Source organism: Stigmatopora argus, chromosome 5, assembly GCF_051989625.1.
Source record: "Stigmatopora argus isolate UIUO_Sarg chromosome 5, RoL_Sarg_1.0, whole genome shotgun sequence".
NCBI lineage: Eukaryota > Metazoa > Chordata > Actinopteri > Syngnathiformes > Syngnathidae > Stigmatopora > Stigmatopora argus.
The window spans coordinates 10,832,209-10,852,960 of NC_135391.1; the positions used below are offsets into that span (position 1 = coordinate 10,832,209).

Here is a 20,752-nt window from a genome sequence, read left to right on the forward strand (position 1 = left end):
GACGATCACGTTCACATTTTATTACTGGCTGGATTCTTCACTTTTTTGTTTCTGCCTAATACTCGTGAATTTCTATTTGTTTTACAGCCATCCCAAACACACTAAGACGTATAACAGTCCAAGATTTAAAAAAAAAAACGGATGGAGAGATGGATGGAGAAAATGGCAAGCATGAGGGAAGCCTAATCAAATTTGAGAAAAGGAACACAGTAGCAAAGCAGTAGCATGGCTGAATAATGGAATAAGTTAAAATGGTACACACGCACAAACAACACACACACACTCTTAGGCACTCCCATGCTCAGATGCCCTATATACATACAAACAGGTTACATCCCAGAAACAATCCTCCATTAATATCTTAGTGAAAAGCATCGAATGGAAAGAAAATGCACCTTCACAAGCAAGTAAAACAAATGACTTGGCTAATATATAGCTGGACTCTCAATACACAAAAGCACCATCTTGCATACATAATGTATACAGTGGTTCAATACAAAGGTACAAACATCATGAAGTTGTTTAGTGCGTCTTCTGGTCCATTTAAGCTCCATTATTACTACTGTCTGTATGCATCAGTCATTGCGAACATTCAACATTTGTAATGTGTAAACACTTTTGGGGGGCACTGGGTAAACAAGGGCAAACAGTGGAACCTTGAAGAAGGATTTCATATTCTTTGGTTATTCAAAATGACTTCCTACTTGGTAAAAAGAGGGGACATACGACAATTCAGGGTCAACTTGGCTATCATTGAATAATTATGGACGGGATAGCCAGCAAAAAGTAGTGCAAAAAGAATTTCTTTCTGAATATCAATGAAAAATGATGGGGATGAAAAAAAGATGCACTGAATGTTAAATTAATGTTATTTAAAAGCCAAAGACCAAAATGACAATTTTGAAAAAATAAATTAAAATTATGGATTTTAAATATTGGGACAAAATATGACAGGCAGAAATATGTCAATAATACGTACTTTAAAGTAAAGAAAGTGACAGTAAAAATATTAGGACGGAAGCAAATATGTAGAAGGGGTTCATTACAAAGCCAATACTTTTCTTTTGAATTATGTAATTAAACTTGTTGATTGTTTATGGAAGAGGTCTTCCACTTTTCAGGTTCCAATATGAGCATTGCACTAAAAAGGGAAAAGGGGGGCTTGTGATATCAAGTGTCCAACATCACTATGGACACTGATGCTCGGAACTTTCAGCCACGGTTCTTTTTAAGACAGAATGTGGGGAGTAAACAAGTTAAAGTGCAGGGTGGGCACGAGAAGGCAGGTGGCTCGGTTTGGAAAGAGTTTGGGGTAGCGTCTGTGTCTAAATGTGGATTCGGGTGAGCGTCTAATGCCAGCTAAAGGTTGCTATGGAGGGAAATTCATGAGGAGTTCTCAAAGATGATCTGTGGTGTGCACAAGAGAGATTGTCATAACAATTGCACCAAACGGAAGGTCCAATAGACCAACTTCATGCACAAGGAGGAAGTTTATGGTTTGACTGGCTTTAAGGCTGGATTTGCAAATATGGGAACACATGGGATGAACCTTGTCAACCTTCGCTAGGGAGAGATGTTTAGGCTTCCCCGTTGAAGCTGGGCTCAAAAGGTCACTCAGTTTGTACGTCTTGTTCGTGAGGACACTTACTAAGAATGGCTACCTCTCTGTTTTTCACGGATGGTTCAGGATGAAATTAGGTAAAGCGGTACAATAAATATATATTCTAGCGATGACCTATACATCAAACTTCGGAATCAGAATTTATATTTCTGTTCTCTGGGCTGATTCATTTATTGTCCAGTAGAGAGCATGTGTTTTTCGGGCGTGCTTATCATGTCTCTGGGCTGACATTACTTTTAGGGAACCGGGCGGTCGTAGTTGGTTTGAACTTGCCTGTCTTTAAACTGTTCCTGAAAATCCGCTTTTATGAGGATTTTTCCTTTTTTCATCATACTTTAAATATTTTGAGGTGTTATCTGTCCCTTTGGATACCTAATAAAAGTACTTCAACATACTAAAATAATAAATAAATAATTATTGATAATATGCATTTGTAACAATGCACTGAAAAGGCAGAGATGTCAAATACTAATTTTGTTTATGGGCATGTTAATAAGGAATTGGCGACTTGCAGGGCATTTCCAGCCTTAAAGCTCAAGAGCTGGCAACAAGGAGTATAAAATGGAAGCTGTGAGTGGAGTTACCTTCCCTGCTTTTGGAATTGAAACTAGAAAAACAATAAATAAATAAGTTATATTAAAAAAAATCAGTCATTGCCTGCTGGTGACAGGCTTAGATTTCCAAGCATCATGATCCCTCTCGGCGTCTGACACCTGCTCAGGGACTTGGTCGGTCGGCATTGGTGTTGCCGGCAGCGGCAGCGGCAGCGGCGGCGGCGGCGGAAGCGGCTTCGAGGTCCACCTCACCATCCTCGTCGTTGCTCTCGGCACTGTAATCCACCGCCTCCAGGAAAGACGGCTCATCATCGTCCATCACATAGGTAGTGGGACAGCTACTGTGGAAACAAACACACATGCATGTGGGACATCATGAAGACAATAAAATTGAATGCTATTTTCTCTACTTTGTTGTGCTAAGATATGTCATTCCCATTAAAAAATATATCACATTACATCAAAATAGAGTTTCACAAAAGGTATAAACACACCGGTATGTATTGGTTTATGACATTAATTATTTGAAATGTCACTGGCGGATGGATGGGTGGAAAAGTGGATGACTGACAGACAGACAAATATTGTGCCAATTTTGTTATTTTGTATAAATCTAAACAGAGCAAACAAATGACATTTTACATCACAAAAATACCATAGCCAAATTATTATCAAATGGCCCCAAAGCATTGAAAAGCTTTGGAAACATTTGAATATGTGGATCCATTATTATAAAAACAGTATATATGGTAATTTGGAATCCAAAAGGCTAGCCAAGGCCGCCCCATTCTTTCTCTGTATTTTTTTTCCCCGTGGGTCCTAATGCTTAAACGCTTGCTGCATCTTTTGAGGTTTTAGTGGCTTTAGTGGCTTTAGTGGCTTTTTAATGGTGTTAATGGTCTGAAATGCGATCCCAGGGAGACAAGTCATCACGAGCTGTCTCTCCAGCATCTCGCTGGTACAAGTGGGGAACATACACACAATTGGTGGACAAAAGATTTGTGTTTGTGTAATGGTGATGAGAGTTTGGAGTGAGCAGGAAATGTCATTTTCTTTGGGTTCTGATAGCTCTTTCCTCCAATCTACATTACACACGCACACCATCATTTACATCACTCCACACACACACTGGCCATATCTATCCATTTACAAATCGGCGGACGCTCCCAATGGCCACAATATCATGGCAATGGCAACCTATTAAATGCTAAGTGCTAGCATGGGCGGGCCTGACTAAGAGCATCCAATCTCAGAGGGGGGAACATTGCGAGTCCCTTAATGATCAAAGGCATCAATGATAAATGAACACCTATCAATATGAGAGCAGAGGAGGGGGGAAAGGCCGATTGGTGGGGCACTTCTGTGGTGCCTGTGTTAAGTGGTTTGGAGAATAAACCCATCGACTGTCTTAACAGAGAGAGCAACCATCCAAATAATTACGTAAACAAACAGCTTGTTGTCTATTTGTCGTTTGGAATGTTGGAAGCAAATCAGGCAGAAGGTTACACCAATAGCTGAAGACTTATGGACACAATCAAACCTATCAAATTGCTTTTTTTAAAGTTGTTTGCAAGTACATGTTTGTTTTCATTGTCTGATTGCATTGAAAAAGATTGGATCGTCGTTTTAGTGATTGCTCAGTCATTTATGACATGTGATCTGTGTCTTTAAGAACAGACCAATAACATATACTGAGAAGTTGCTTTTTTGAGCAATATAATAGTTTTTATTAGAATGTAACTTGTTTATAATAAAAAAAATGCTTCCACAAACAATCAAAACATTGTTATGTTTTCTAAATGTCATGTCTAACCTGACTACTTTAGGCTGCGTCCCGATGAGGTCAGTCTCCAGATCCAACAGATGCTGGTGGTTGTGCAGTCCCGTCATTCTCTTCAGCCTTAGCAGGGCCACACAGAACTGAGCTCCCATCTCCTCCAACTCTCTGGTGCCAATCTGAAAACCCTGCATACAAGCAGATTAACAAAATTGAGGACACAAAGATAACGTAACATAATCACATATAGCACACCTACATTATGTGGAAGTTGGCCCTGTGGCTCAACGCTTTATTGACCAACCTCTAAAAAAGCTTGATCTCCAATACATGGCTGTTTACTGTATTAGTAGTACTAGATAGAACAAGTGCAGGCTGCTGTGCATTTTTGTATGAGTTGTTGAAGTCTCCGTAGGAAAAAAAAAGTAGTCACACACAATGTCTCCCACAGTCAAACACAAGTTCCAGAGAGCTTTTTGTTCCCACTCTCCAAGAAGGCCAAGGCTGGGCCACATTCGTGTGTTCCTTCACATTTGGACTAACGCTTTCACTCACTAAACAATGAAAGGGGGCATTTCAATGTCAAAATCTTTTTTTCACAACAGATCCTCTGTTGTCAATGGCATGCTACTAAGGAAAGATGGAGATGCAGCACCACCATGTGGATATTTCCCTCTGATTTAGAGGAGGAGCGACAGAAAAACGAATGGCAAATTCTGCTATATGAATATTTTCATTTAATTTCTTTTAACATCTGCCTCACGATTCTGCGATCAAAGGTTCAATCTCTGATGGGTTCCGTCCTGTGTGGAGTTACCTTATATTTGCCCTGGTCACATCCACAAACGGTGCTCTCCATGGTGTAACTGCGCTGTACGCCGATCTCCCGCCAAACGACCACGCGCGCAGTCGACTCCTTGGACCGCTCAACCACAAAACTACAGCTGGCCATGCTGAAGGCTGGTGCAATCTGGGAGAGGATCTTTGGGAGGGCCTAAAGACATTGGCAGTAGTGAGGGGAGAACTGTGTGTGAATGAAAATGGGGTGTGCGTACGTTGCGCTCACTCGGTATGCAAGGTCCTCTTGTAAATCGCTGGAGGCTGCATTGATGTTTGTCTGCCATATTGTTTCCTTTATACTACAGCCGTACATAAAGACATTCTTCTTTCTGGAATGGCCGTGGTAGTCACAGAAAACCTGAGAACAGACAAATAGAAAATATGTGATATCGCTGCTTGGAACAAACGTGATCACAGATTGAATACAATTGTGAGTTGAGGTTTTTCCACAGTGAGGATGGCAGTTTTGTGTGGTGGTATGTCGCTAGATTTTTCAAATGTAAAACAGTTCCTTGGCGAACTTAGGTTTGGGGAACACTTTGCTGTATATAATATCGCCCTTTGAAATTATAAGATGTGGTACCAGTGGTGCTCGTTGAATGTGTGCTAGGTATTGCAGAAGCCCCTTGGTGTGGTAGATGGTTGGGTGCAGCTCCGGATTAGGAATCTGCCACTGGCGATTCAAATCTTCCCCACTCAGAGAACAACGATGACTAAAGGAAGAGACAAAAGCAGAACTTTTTAACAAGCCAGTCCATTTTGTAAAACTCGTACTCACTTTCCATTGATGACACCGTCAGGGTTGAGCATGGGCACAATCTTGAAGATGTAAGCCTCCCTGAGCGTGGCCGCCAACAGGCTAGTGCCCATCAGGAACTCCAGTGTGCCTTTCATCACCCAGCTGGCATTGGTTTCCCCAGGGTGCACTCTGGCTGATAGAAAGATCAATGGGCGATTTCCTGCACAGAGGGAAGATACATGGTTATCCATGTTTATTTACTTCAAAACTCCAATTATTTTAAGAAAATACAGTCAGTCTTTTGGCACATATAAAGTACTGAGGGGATAAATGTTTGCATTTCATGTAGGCAAAGTCGTACTTTTAGGACAATAGAGAATTATTGGCCAGATGGTCATAACTAATTCAGGGTATCCCACGCCTAATGACCATAGTTTGGTGGGACAGACTCCAGCGCCCCCGTGAGCCTAGTGATAAATGGAACGTAAAACAAATTGATCAAATTTTTGTTATAATAATAATATATAGTTGCAATATTACAATGTAAATGCCTTCATTTTATGGAGCCAAAAAAACGTTATTGCTTAAAAGTAGGAAAAAATACGCGCTAGGATGACTCACTAAATTGGCAGATGTGATCACTGGAGTTGGACTCTGGCATGGCGGTGATGGTAAGGAGCGGACAGCTGTTTCCCCCTAAGGTGTCGCACAGGACATCCTGTCTAAGGTAAATTTCAGGCCCCTTCATAGCCTCTAACTTTGACAAGTGCATCTGCCAATACAACATGTAACAAATTTGCATTACTCTGTAAACATTCCATTAGCAAGAAGCAATCTGCAACAATTGTACCTTTAGAGAGGAATACGTGTAAGGGTAGTGATAGGAAAAATAGCAAACGTCATCCTTGTGGTTGAAGATGGTGCTGAAACTAATTGTGTAGTAGGATTTCCCTTTCTGACCACCAGTTGCAATGGAACTCCTGGCAAAATGGTTCCTAAAGTAAAAAAAAAAAAGAGTCAAATAAATGGCTAAAAATACAAGTTAAAAACAGTTTTATATAATTTCCCCCTCTATTTGTCCACTGAAAGTAGGGTGAAATACATTAGCTTCCGATATGTCAGTGTTAGACTAAGGTCACAATTTTTGCTAAAATTAAAGCACACTATAAAAAAAATATTTTACGTGGAAAAGCCATAATATTATGAGGAAAATATGTGATTTAACACCATTAAAGATGTAAAATGAATACAAACAAGAAGAAATTAAGCGCAATATTAAAAAAAACACTGATAATAAATTGTGCTGTAAACCAAAGACTAAAAAAATTCAATTTTTGGGGAACAAATTAAGTTGGAATTTGTTTTATCCAATACCACGTGGGGGAAATCTATAATTGTACCAAGCTTCAATTGTAATTCTAGTGATTGTCCTATGTCAAGTTTCCACTGGATTGCCCTGATGACACTATTCTGCACTATATGAATCTGACCTACTTATAGTAACAGACGTCTGTTCCTGTTCTGACCCAGCGAGGCCTGCCACCGATGGCCTCCTGAACCGAGTACATCAGCGCCTGCATGCCTAAACACACACATACACACGCAGACATTAACATACTAACTCACATGCACGCGCGCGCAAACACACCTATATATACTGATGTGCCTTGAGATACGGGTGCCGGGACTTTTTTAACATTTACTGTCATTAAAATATGGCAAATTTTGTTTTGATATTTTTTAGGACTGTGTGGTGGTAGTCCACTAAACTCAACTCAAGTCAAAACAACATAGAGAATAGTTCTCCTGATAAAACGCTTCATTTTTCCTACACTTAGCCAAAAACAAAGAAAAATACGCCTTTAGACAAGCACAACGTTTGCAGGAGTAAAGTCAATTACCTTAACTCTAACAGAAAATGAAAAATAGCACAGACTGGGAAATAAATAGAATCAGCTACGCATTGTTAAAATCATTTATGCAAAGCACATTTAAACAGAAACAAACACATTGAGACAGATACTCACTTACTCGCTTATATTCTGTATCCTCTGAGTAATGACTGCTATGTCCATGAACTGAATATCTATGTGTATTACATTGCAACGAGGTGGCCAAGAGGGATTAGCATGCACATTGAACAGAAACACAAACTGGCGAAAAAAATAAATAAAAGGATTCATTCCTTATATTCACTTATGTCGTTTGTTTTACAAAGTTCAGCAATATGGTGTGCTATTTTTCTTATTGAAGAACACAAATTAAACCCGCATCTTAAGGCACCACTATCTATGTATACACATTACTTCATCATGACCAAGTTGTAGTACCAATCTCACCATAGTTGAACTGGCTGTTAGACTTTTCACAGTTGATGATGTTGAAGCGGTACGTGACATCTACACGCATGCCGCTCACCTCAAAGTAGAACCACTGGTGGTGGTGGTTACTGTTGATGTCCGAATTCAGAACCAGGTCGTACTCGTACCTTCACACATTTTTATTATGAACCAACTGAAACAACACAACATCTTAATGTTATGATGGTACATTTCCATGCTTACTTCCTGATCTGAATGGCTTTCCTAAGGTTGCCGGACTCAAACTGTGAGTTGAACCTCAACGACTCGCCGTTACTTTCAATCACAGGACAGCTACAAAAAAATGATAAACAAACCTTCAAGATGACATTCATAAACGACAATTAAAAAGAGGAAAAAGTAAAAACGTACCCGGGAATGTCAAGGTCATAGACAACCTTATCCAGTACCTCGTTGGGATGAATCAACCTCTCAATATCCTGGAATATCTTTGACCTGTGCGTTAGAGCAACATTATGAGCTATTGGTCTTAATAAAGGGTCAAATTGTTATAGTTCTGGGACTTCAATACAACAAACATGGTTGGCATTCAGATATTATCATATTAGCTGTTTTTTGTGTCGGTCATAGACTAATCTTCATTATTTGTGGGAAAAAAAAACTTAAATATTTGCCAGTTTTGAGTTGAGGCGCACTGAACCCAGAATCACTTGACTGTGACGTACTATTGGCAAGCTAACTGCCAGCCTACCACGGCCTGATTGAATTATTTCTATAAGTTCTGCTTGTTTGTTTTTACCAAGTGCATTTACTCACCTCTGCACCCCATACAATCTCTCCAAAAGAGGCTCCCTATAGGTAGGGGCCACGTGTCCAAAGTAGTCTGGGTACGCCACCTCGGTGTAATGAGGCACAGACTTTGTCCCCTTCACCATGTCTACGTAAAGATCTAGGTCATGCAGCGGAAGAAGCTGAGCTGTGTCGGGCACCTCCAGGACGGCTCCTTCGCCGCCCTCTTCCTCGGCACCCTCAGAGCCACAGTCTGATCCTCCTCCTCCTGCTGCTGCTGCTGCAGCAGCAGCAGCTAAACAGCGAATGGCGATGCCCTCTAGAGGCAGAGGGGACTGTGTGGACTTCTGTACACTTATGGGAGATCCTTTTTGCATGACTCCCAACTCGCCCGCATTGAGAGGAACATGTTCTGGCGGCTGTGAAAGCTCGTGCTCCACCTGCTGATAATGTGCCTCCCCCTTTTGGTTGAGTTCCTTGGCAATGTCGCTGGTGTCCAGCTGCAGTGCAGGAAGAGCAGCTTCAGGGGAAGATGGGTTGCTAGCGTCCTGAGCAGTGACATGATTTGGGGACGGCGCCTCAGGTGTGGGGACAACGATGGGCTCATCGGAGTGACTCGATGAAGATGTGGTCGAGGGTTCAAAGTTGTGACCCTAGAGAGGAGGAACATCACTCTCAATTGAGCCCCATGCAATGTTCTCTTCATACGATAAGATGCAATATTACTACTTCATTACTGCCGGTTTTAAAATAAAAAATTTAACCAAAAGAAGAATCTAAATGTGTGACTTTGTCAATAGGAAAGTCTACCTTTGAAATAAAGGCCTTCTTAGACAGAAAATATTTAGGCTGTGACTAAGTATGATGGACTTGTACGCACATGTGATCCTTGCGTATGCATCGTGTACCGTCAAAAGATAATATTCAGGTTGACACACCGACCTGGAATTCTTCGGAAAGCTCCACGAAGAACTTTTCATAGACTTTCAAGTCTTCGAAAGGTCGGGTCGGGATCTGATGGGGGTGTAGCTTGTTCATATCCTTTTCAATGTCGTCATTCTGTTTTAAAAGATAAGTTAACATTTAAATATGACTATACATCTATAGGGGTGGAAAAAAGAAAACAATTAGAGTGTGAGCATTACCAGGCACCGGCAATCCTTGTCATCTTCATCATTCTCCGTATCATTCTCTGTGTCTGCTTCAGTGTCCTCGTTATCGTCACTGTCATCCACCACGTCGTCCACTGGTGGGGCACACATGCACACAGCGCAATTATCACCCTTAAAATGGGCACAGCTTGCGGCTTTTCCTGCAGGAATATATTAGATTTTGCCTGTCAGGGATAATCATAGCAAGAAGTCTCTCAACAAAAAGAGCAAGCAGTCATGATGAAATGATACAATTATTGGGAAGATGTACATTATTTCAAGTACATAACAATGGTGATGTCTAACATGGCAGAATAGTAGATAAATGGTGCTCACTGTCGTCCTGAATAAAAGCAATTTCGTTTCGGCTGAGCTATTTCAGATGCCAGAGATTTGATTGCATGAAGTTGTGATTTGGACAAAAGGCATACAACTCACTCTTATAGTCCACTATAAAGCTATCCACTGCTCCACTTGGTAAAATGCATAAAAATGTATCTTAACAAACACATTAAACCCGGAAGGTATTTTCATTAATACAGGCTATGGATCATAAATCCTAACAGAGGAAAATGTAGAAACCTCAAAATATGCTTAATTCCAAAAGGGGGGTGTATGCATTTGCCCAAATTGCATTATGTTTACATTGAAGGACTTAGAGCTCACTTTTCGTTAAAAATCCATTAATTAGGCGCACTGGATTATACGGCACAGGGTTAAATTAAACGTGTGTATAGTGGCTTACAGTTGGAAAATTACGGTACAAGTGAGGAAATGAGCTTTGATTGAACCAATCATTCATCACATGAAGCATTTTTTAATGTTGGTTTAGTGATGACTCGTGCAAGCGTAATGAATGGCAAATGGTATTCTCTGCTTGTCTTAAACAGTCTTACCCTTCTTTAAGGGCTCGCTGCAGAGCTGAGCGTGTGTTCTTCCTGTAAGTGTAGCAGTGTGTAAGAAGCATCATTTGACTTTGGAAGTGTTTGTGTGTGTGTCCATGCATTGAGGGGTTCAAATCCACATTAGGTTTCTGTGATCTGATGTTTTTGCACGTTTTTCACCTCCTGGGGGCTGGTTGTAGAGCTGTGCCACCGGCCCTGAAGCCAGCACGTGAAGCAGCTGGTATTGGAAGGCTGACTTGATGGTAGGAAGTGGCAGACGGTTTTTGGGGAAGCACTTCCTCATGATGAGACTTGAGGCGTTCACAATAGGATCCAGCGTGCGCACAGTGAGACACTCCTGGAAAGAGACAGTTATGGTAGAAATAACCCCTCGCAAAAAAATGATGATCCACTTTCAGGGGAAATGTCCTTAGGAAAATATAATGCACTTATAATTACTTACAAATACTTTACAGGGGGATCATTTCTCCTCGTCATTTGTTCAGCACTTACACTGGAAGAATTGTAGAGAATACGCATGCCGTCCGCCTTGGTGAACGCCCGCCTGCCCAGCTTTATGTTTGTGACGTTGCGCAGACAGCCCAGTAGCCCCTTGCGGATCACTGTGTGACGATGCCACGTGTCGTTGCGGTGCCAGTCCAGGTAGAGGGCGAGCAACGTGGGAACGTAGCTTCCCTCCACCGCCTGCCGAGCGTTTGTCTCTGGACAGAGGACGAGAGGAAACAACCTTATTGACCCAAGTTCTAAAAGTTTTCCAATACTTTGAGCAAACCACTTGGAAAATAATAAATTCACAAAATATTGCTGAGCTCACTGCATCACATTGGGGGGAAAAGAACCCTGAACTACTCCCTTGGAGAACAATTACTTTAGTTTAAAAACATTAAAATAAGAAACTATGATTCAGTTCAGAACAGCTTGAGATCAAAATGTAACAATACAGCAGCATTAAAATTAAAGCAGAGCACGCTTTAATCAATACTCACTTGATTTGAGGAGAGCAACGAGTGCATCTACAGCGACCCTGCAAAGTCAAACACAGAAGATGAGTACCAATGCAACTAGTTTGTTGTTTCTACTTTTAAAGGAGACCCTGTGCATTTTTCTAAACATTTCATCTTAAGTGAATGTCTCTAATAATAGAGCACTGTTCTGCCTTGTGCCAAGAGTACATTTCTTCTTCTTACTATTGTAACTGTGGTCCCACAAGTACTTCGAGACTAAGAGCCTCAACAGTTTTTTGTGTCGTTTTTGGAGCCCCCTGGAGTCTCAAGAAATGGTAATGCCTATAGTACTATATGTCAAAACTGCAAATGAATAGCAGTTTCATGGGACCTCCACAGCTTTCCTGCCTTATGAAACAAGCTTGTATTAATATTTGATTTGATTTTTTGTTTCGGATACAACACTTCTTCAGCAAGGTGTCCAATTACACATTTCATTTAGTATACCTGATTCATTTATGTGGCAGAGGGAACAAGTAGCAAAACCACCACACAAAAGCCCTGCTTACATTTTTTTTGCAGGCTAGAAAAAAGCTTGTTGTGAAGGTGGTACCATATGAATTACAATAGGTTATGTACAGACATAGTATTTTTGGCAATAGGTAAGAAAGGACTGATACTTTGTTTTTACTTGAATCTTGGCCAAGCAAACCAAAGACTCAACTTATTGTATAAAGCAATGTCAAACTGTCCATTGTGTGTCTAGTATTCTCAACATACTTGATCAGGGTGGTGTTCTTCTTGCTGTACGGTGCCACAATCTTGAACACCAGTTCAACCGCTCCGTTTTTCCCCAGAGCTATGGCGTTTATCACTTAATATAGTAAAGGTGAAAAAAGACAAAATGAATATTTTATTGTAGAGAATCAATATATATCGAGCAATGTCGCCATTAACTTACTGTTGGCTGAGTAAACCCTAAGAACCTGCAAGCATGGCAAGAGCAGCTTGACATTTTGGAGGTTTCTCTTAATCAGGTTTATTGTCACATTCAAAGCTCCAGTCAGACGTGCCTTTACACCCAATTTCCTGTCTGAACACAGATAAGCACTTGTTGTGTAACATACTTTATTTATTGCTTTTTTTTGCAAAATGATGAGGCAGCATCTTGTAAACAGATTTTTTTTTGTTTTTATTGTCAAATAATTATGTTGAAGAGGTATGTTTTAATAAGATGAGCTATTTCCCGAATAAGGGATGAATAAAGTTATCCAATCCAATCCAATATGTAAAGCATCTGGGTAGGGACTTATAATAGCAGTAATTCTCATCTAATGTGTGTGGGTGAGGAACGTAGTTGACGGGGCTTTATTGTATTATCTTTTCAAAATTTGAAATGCTGCAAAATTATACAACAACCACTACTTTATAATACGCTTAAGGAGTACATTTCCTACCTTTTGGGCCCACCTTAGCCAATAAGGCATGAAGATGCAACATGAGCTCCTCGTTGGGGTGATATTCTTTGCCGGCACTGATCAGGATACGGAGAAGCACTGATGTTCCTCCTTTTGATACAAAGACCCCTACCCTGCGCCCTTTCCCTAAACCGGTATACAAATAACATGATAGATATATACATATGATATGGATGGATGGAAGGACGGACGGATGGGCTGTACTCACCCAGGGTCAGCACCTCACTGAGTATGCACAGAATGTTGAGGATGGTCTGAATGTCCCGGGTGCTCTGTCAAGATTATCATAAAATAACTACTATTATAACATGACCAATGAAAAAGCAGTTTTCGTCACTCTTTGGCAAACATGTTATAGTTTAATGAAAATAAAACTTTGTTAGAGCAGGGGTCTCCAAACCGGTCCACAAGGGCCACTGTGGGTCCTGGTTTTTGTTCCAACCAATCCAACATAAGACAGTTTAACTAATGAGGTTCCTGCTAAAAAAAAAAACAGTACCTGACTGAAATCTTCTACCTTTCTAAGGCATCAGAATGGTAGGAATGTTTTGTTTTAGGACAATTTTCTTTTCTTTGGCCATTTTAGTAGGGTAAAAAAAGAGTAGGATAGTAGGTATATAGAGTCAAGTAAGTAGACTGGTAGATAAGGTGAGGAGACTGACTCGTTTCCATGCCAACCAACCTCCAGTGAGGACAGGATAACCTCGATGCCGCTTGTGCCTTTGGTCATCACCTCCTTTGACGTCTTTTCTGTAAGATAACAAGTGGACAGCTGTTCGTTCATCTAATATTATTATATATAGTATTTGGTGAAATGTATAGCTACATTTTGCCTTTTGTCCATTCATTCACATAAAATACAGGTAATACAGCTAATACAGGTAAATTGTACAGATAAATTGTAAAAGTGCCCTTTGCTTTAATGGCAGATTTTTGTCTTTGCCCAGGTATTTCCAAAAACTGGGTTCTGACTCCTGTAACATTTTAAAACGGTCTGTTTCAGAACATTAAAAATAATTCTCAAAAACAACATACCTAAATATGAAATGGAGAATAATGATAGATGTGGAAATTTAAAACATTTGATAGCTCTCTTGAAGTCTCAAGAACACTATAAGTAGTGCGTGACATACATTGAAACTGCATCCAAACTTCTAATGAAATATGAAGGTGTTTGCAAGTCCTACAGTGTCTGACATATGTGGCTTGCTTTATTATAGGAGTGTATTTGGCATGAAGGTGCATCATAAACACTTAAAAGAAATAGACAGAAAGGCATGCATAGGTGTGCATTTTCACTTTGATATATGTGCTAGAATATTCCTTTCTTATATTTGCAATTTGAAAAGAGAACATTTTAATTGTGCTCAAAAAACATGTCGGGTAAAAGGGCTTCTGCCTTCCCTGCTCGAGTTACATGGAAGCTATTGCAAAAAGACTGGAAAATAACCTATCTGCCTACATGACTTTATATCCAAACTGAGAGAACTGGAAACAGCTTTTGTAATTGTTTTGTCTCATTTAACTTTTGTTAAATGTATTTTTAACTGTGTTGTAAGATACCTCTTGATCGGGACTTGCTTGAAAAAGAGTTTTTTTTAAAAATCTCACTGGAATACTTCCTGGTTTAATAAAGGTCGAAAAGGTTACAGAAATAAAATATGGTCTGCCTAGGATGCTCATCTGTTATCAAAAAGTACTTGGAATCGGCTTTATACCTGAACCTATGATGAAGATAAGCGGTTGAGGTAAAATGATCGCTGGATGAATGAATTAATGGTACAACAACCTTCATAGGTCAAATTTATGCAGTTATTTATTGAGGATATACTGGTATAGCATCACATAATACACTAAAGTAGCATGGTTTCTTTTCAATTGACAATATTATTTCTCTTTCCTTTATAAATGAAATATGTTACTGCTGTTTGTCCCTAAATTAAAATAGCTTTACCTGAAGAGTCAAGGCAGTCGGTGCAGTGCTCCATTTGCAGGTCCTCAAACACTTATTTTTGCTATTTGTATTCCCAAAGAAGTGTGTCGCTATACTGTGAAAAGAACACTAGGACTCCTGTAATCACCCTAAAACAAAATACATCGTGCGTTGCTCTAGAAAACTCAAATCATAACCTCATGCACATTTCCAATGAGCCTTTTAAAAAACGTAAGACGGTCCACAAAAAACAAATAAAAAATCTGCAATATGCAGTATGAGCTCTCAATGCTACCCTTTTTAATGCCCTCTGAGTCTTGCACACTTAATACATGAAACCCAAGGAAAGCAAAGTCAAGGCCAGGGTTTATAGTTACGGCCAGACGGATCAGAACCCGCGTCACACAGCTTCCAGGGGGTGTGTTACTCTGCGTGTGTCTATGCTTGTGTGTATATGAGAACAGTCAGAAAACAGCTGACAGACAGGGAGGTGGAGTCAATGGGAGGTGACAGACACAAGACATTCCGCTGCACCCATTCGTCATGGGAGGGTGGTAAAACGGAGTCCAAGAAAAGTGAGAAGTATGATGGTGGCATCTTAGCCTCAAAATACTTTGCGTCAACATTCAACACATGAAATGAGCAAGATCTCTCACCATATATTTATAAAGTAGACCAGATTATAAAACGCAATAGTGGTAGTAGTGGTGGTGGTGATAGTGTTGGTAATGGTAGTAGTACTATTAGTGGTAGTACTGGTATTATTATTTGTATAGGTCGCAGGAGTAGTGGCATTATTATTATTATTATTAGTTTTATTAGTAGTAGTTATTGATATTATAATCCCCATTGGATTATAAAGTGCACTGCCGGTCATTGAGTGTGTATAAATCCATTAGTGAAACGCAATAGTGGTAGTAGTGGTGGTGGTGATAGTGTTGGTAATGGTAGTAGTACTATTAGTGGTAGTACTGGTATTATTATTTGTATAGGTCGCAGGAGTAGTGGCATTATTATTATTATTATTAGTTTTATTAGTAGTAGTTATTGATATTATAATCCCCATTGGATTATAAAGTGCACTGCCGGTCATTGAGCGTGTATAAATCCATTAGTGTACTGCATAATGGAATTTAAGACCTGAAATTTAATGCCCTTTTTAGACATTTTTTCAGTCATTCATTTTCCGTATGGCTTACCATCACAAGGATCTCAGAGGAAATTTTATCAAGGTTTGCCAAATTTAAGACTCAAGACTTTTAAAACTTGTCATCAAGAAAAATCGAAAAATACCTCATCTTTTCAGGTAAATCTACAGGAAATAATAATAATCGGACATATGCTTTGTCATCATCATTGACTCGACAAAAGCCTAATTGTCATCATACCCAGATAACTAACACAGAGATTTTTTTGAAATCATCTCCAGTTAAAGTAAGCAGTCGTCAAGAATTTTTTTGGGTCTCATGTGTCCCTCATGTCAACAGGTACTATTATAAGGTTTATAGATTCAAGATTCATTAGGGCTCACCCTGTGACTGTATGAGATGGAGGAGCTTGGAAGTGATCTGCCGCGCCGTCTCAGGATCCCTCCCCATGGAGTCTCCGTTAATTTTCTCCAGCTGGGCCAGCAGGATCTGGACTCTGGAGTTGCTGGGAACACTGTGAGACAAAGAAAAAAAATGAATTAATTTGACGCTTACATTAAATATTAAGCAAGATTTAAGATTTATGCTGCACAGCCTCCACTTCTTTGCACTGTGGTGTTTGTAGGTTGCTATGGTACCACTTATAAATTAATGTAAAAACTACTTCTGTAAACAAAGATTTTACAGTGGACAGGGACACAACAGTGCTTTCCACGATCAATTCGTATATCGGAATGTTTGAGACAAAAATCCCAAAGCTCTCCACTGGGATACATCAGGGTCATAGCTCTTGAGACTTCTATTCGTTTAATTTATCCCTGTTCAAGTCAAAGATGGCACAGCCCCAAAAGTACACTAAATATGGGCAATAAATAATCGGCTTTTGCAAACAGTCAACATTAAAAATGGATTCTAATTCTCAAGAGGCGATGCAAATCTGCTCTAAAGCAGCCATGTTCTGGACAGCGATCAAATATGCGAGTGGTATTTATAGAACTAACAAAACATCAGGGTATACATGATTTCACCATGTTTAGGGTGAGCCTTTCTGGGTGGCTGGATGTGCGGGTTGAAAGGTCGCTGGTCGGTACAGCAACGACAAACATCAGAGAAGAGAATCAAACTTTTACCCACCGGAACTCAAAGTTCCCCATGTCCTTATAAAGACAGCAGATTAGAGTGCACACTAAGGACAGCGCACGGAGAAATAGCAAGCACTGAGGGTTCAATAAAAAACCCAAACAAACACATTATACATCAGAAATACATGAAAGGCATTACAGCCACACTAAAAGGAAATATTAATCTTTCTGCTCATTAAAATGTTCTGCAAGTAGTTCCTCAAATTACGTAATGGCTTTAGGGAACATTGCAAATATATACTTGTAGAAACAGGAACGTATTATTATTATTTTTAGCATTAATGAATAGCTGTTTCTCGTGATATTTAGAACTTTTTTCTTCATAAACCATAGCTTGTTTTTATTTTCTATTTTTAATTTAACGTGTATTTGTTGTTGGTTTCCGATGAAATAAAGAATGACCCTGTGAAAAATGCAAATTAACTTTTGTTTCATTAAAACAGTGCTACTTCTACTGTGAAATAACTATGAGTAATGTCAACAGAATAATTGCCTTGTGCCCGTCAACCTCTCGGGTAATTAATTTGCTTTATTCTTTCTTAAATCCTGCTGCCTCATTTCTCTCTATCGAGACTGTTGCTGCGTCATAACTAAGAACATATTTTGTGACTGGAATAGATTGCAATTGGCGAATTCACATGCATTCTTTGCTTTGCACCAAATTAGCAACTTGGCAGAGCTGCACATTGTGTAGCTACGCACTGGTCATTAATAGAACTTATTATCATAATCTTATTAAGACTACAGAAAAGACCAACAAAGTGTTTTATTGCCTGATGGTTATTTAATTATTTTATTGAATCCAGTTGAATTGACTTGCACTGTATTGAAATGAATGTTGTTATGGCTAAGAGGTCAGTTTCCATGTTTACCTTTTTTTGCACAAGCTCACATTGTAACCTAGCGTCAAGATGCAAACAAGCACTAGGCATTCCACTGGCCATTTAAAAGGGTTAAAAACACACTTGAGGGAGCAGATGTTTATGACACAGAAGATATGGTGTCATTTTCACCTCTTTCAGTGTCATTGACAATGTTGGAGATCCAATCATGGGGATCTTTTCATCCTTCTGCTGTAAATATAAAGTGGCACATTTTTTAACATCATTTTCTATAACCTTGGATGCTCTTTTAAGGTTTGCAAAAGAGTTTGCATTAAAAGTGTCCTTAATGTCATTTTTTGAGTTGCTTTAATTGGTCCTTTTGAGGGTCTTTTATATGGATGTGCAGTTTCTCATGCAGCTGATTGGATCTAATTTGAAGGCTTCACATAGTTTTAAAATAAAGCAAATAATAAAGCGAGTCACTCACCCTTTCTCTGAGGCCATCTTGGGTTTGTTCATTTTCACCACATTAACATGTCATGTCGTCTGCGAAAGAAAAATACAAATACCTACATTATTGAAAAAAAGGAATTCGGGACACAGATATGGTTAATACAGTAGCATGTTAATTGTAAGAAAATGTGAGTCATAAACACTTTTATCAGTGCCTGACAGGTATGTTAGTCTTGAGTATATTGTGCAGCATACTGTGTCGCTGCATGAGAACACAAAGTAGTGTTGTTGTGGAAGTGGGATTAAATTAGATTGAGGGTTGGGTCAATTTTTATTGACGATTGTCAGAGTAAACTGGTTTTAATCTATTTCAGACATTCATTCAGGCACACCAATTATTTTCCAAATGACTTTTGAATCCATGTTTTGTTCAGAAAAAAAATCTAATATTCTACGCAATGTATTATTAATTTATGATAGAATGTTGGAACGCACAGCATGTGAGGTAAAGTATAACTTTGTTTCAAAATTACTTTTTTTTTGCCAAAAATAAATATATAAAAATATTTCGAATACCTCTTTTTTCATTCAACTCTACTGTTTATTTTAAAATACAACTACATATTTTGTCATGACCAGCTCAATACTTAACTAGTACATCTCTGAATTAATGAGAGTGTTTAAGTAATATAAGTGGTTCCAAGACTGATGTCTGTTTTGAGAATAACATTTTAATATTTTTATATTAATAAATAAACATACATGTAGACTTTCTACACATGGACAGTAACAGTCAAAAGTTGGGGGAAAACATTGTCATGTAGTTACGGGATTCTATTTAAAACAATTCCATAACAGTGCATGAACTACTTTTAAATATACAACATGTAATTCTATTTTGACAGCACATTTAAACTAGGAGGAGTGGCTTTCAACAGCCTGAAGCCTTTTTTTTTTACCTCAAATGTGTTCACTATGCCAAACTGCTGCTTTATAGGTGAAGTATTCTGGGTTTAGTTAACTGCGACCATTCAGTGTCTCGTAGCTCCATAATATCAGGTCACTCCTCCTATTCAAAGGCATCATTGCTATATATTAACAACTATTTTCTTGTAAAGTTACTCATTTTGAAGCATACATGCATTTAATGTGCTTTTATTTGTTCATAATCATTTTAGTCAAGTCATCGGGGAGGAAAGGAAAATAATGATAAACTCATTTAATTTATCAGCTGCCATTGGTGGTGCAAGACGTCCAATATATTTACACTAGGAATTTCTGTTTTTACACATTTTAATTGTATACATTTGTTCTTATTAACATTTTATTCATTCGTAATGTCATTTATTCAGTCATTCATTTTCCCTTCCGCTTTATTTCACGGGGGTGATGGAGACCATACCAGCCAACTGTGGGCAGCAGGCAGGGGAATTGGTTGCAAGCCAATGGCAAAGCACATTGAGATAAACAACCATTCATGCTCACACTAACAACCAGTTTAGAATGTAATCTAACAACCAGTTTAGAATGTCCAACCAGCCTATAATGCATGTTTTGGGGAAGTGGGAGGAAACAGGGGTACCTGGAGAAAACCCTCGGAGGCCCAGGGAGAACATGCACGGAACCCACCAACACAGCCTCAGAAATGTGAGGCGGACGTGGTAACCACTCAACCACCATACCACCAGTTATTAATACATACAAATTGTACATCTGATGAAGTTAGGAAATTGAAAAAGATGACATTATATATTGATTTGAATTGAATTGAATGCCTTTATTGTCATTATACAAGTATAATGAGATCTAAAGCTTCACCATGAAGTACGCAAAGTAGATAATCAGTAAATAAGTAATAAATAAATAAGTAGTTAACATAATAAGTATAGTCAGCATCAAGAAGTAGTCAACATAAGTGGTCACATAAATAAGCCTACATGACCATAAATGTGATCTCTACAAATATGTATGGAAGTAGTACTTCAATTTTGTATTTAAAGCAAAAATAGTCATTTGCCTTATAAAGGCTGAAGGTGACATAGCAAATTTTACTCAAAGTAATCGCTATAAAATCCCAGGCGCAGGCGGGGTCAGGTGTTATTATGCTTCCCGTTAACACGTTATAAATGTTGT

The 20,752-nt window shown here is 39.1% G+C and overlaps 1 protein-coding gene across 8 annotated transcripts in view; it reads right to left on the minus strand.

Annotated features, from left to right (window-relative positions):
- Nucleotides 1–20,752, minus strand: part of agtpbp1 (ATP/GTP binding carboxypeptidase 1) — a 21,462-nt gene continuing 710 nt past the window's right edge. For 2 of the 8 annotated variants that reach the window (XM_077600164.1, XM_077600165.1), the window contains 26 exons: nt 18,654–18,712; nt 16,584–16,714; nt 13,802–13,869; nt 13,328–13,391; nt 13,099–13,245; nt 12,603–12,734; nt 12,422–12,515; nt 11,684–11,721; nt 11,190–11,398; nt 10,857–11,034; nt 10,689–10,730; nt 9,787–9,953; nt 9,584–9,700; nt 8,669–9,294; nt 8,264–8,347; nt 8,096–8,185; nt 7,871–8,019; nt 7,026–7,113; nt 6,382–6,526; nt 6,153–6,303; nt 5,571–5,751; nt 5,376–5,505; nt 5,019–5,150; nt 4,770–4,946; nt 3,989–4,140; nt 1–2,516 (listed from right to left, as the gene is read on the minus strand). In XM_077600164.1, coding sequence (XP_077456290.1) covers nt 2,339–2,516; nt 3,989–4,140; nt 4,770–4,946; nt 5,019–5,150; nt 5,376–5,505; nt 5,571–5,751; nt 6,153–6,303; nt 6,382–6,526; nt 7,026–7,113; nt 7,871–8,019; nt 8,096–8,185; nt 8,264–8,347; nt 8,669–9,294; nt 9,584–9,700; nt 9,787–9,953; nt 10,689–10,730; nt 10,857–11,034; nt 11,190–11,398; nt 11,684–11,721; nt 12,422–12,515; nt 12,603–12,734; nt 13,099–13,245; nt 13,328–13,391; nt 13,802–13,869; nt 16,584–16,714; nt 18,654–18,685 — 3,702 coding nt within the window. In that variant the 5' untranslated portion in view covers nt 18,686–18,712 and the 3' untranslated portion in view covers nt 1–2,338. Of the gene's footprint in view, nt 2,517–3,988; nt 4,141–4,769; nt 4,947–5,018; nt 5,151–5,375; nt 5,506–5,570; nt 5,752–6,152; nt 6,304–6,381; nt 6,527–7,025; nt 7,114–7,870; nt 8,020–8,095; nt 8,186–8,263; nt 8,348–8,668; nt 9,295–9,583; nt 9,701–9,786; nt 9,954–10,688; nt 10,731–10,856; nt 11,035–11,189; nt 11,399–11,683; nt 11,722–12,421; nt 12,516–12,602; nt 12,735–13,098; nt 13,246–13,327; nt 13,392–13,801; nt 13,870–15,073; nt 15,311–16,583; nt 16,715–18,653; nt 18,713–20,752 lie in introns of those variants that run through there. The other 6 variants (XM_077600166.1, XM_077600168.1, XM_077600173.1 and 3 more) reach the window with 6 other exon arrangements.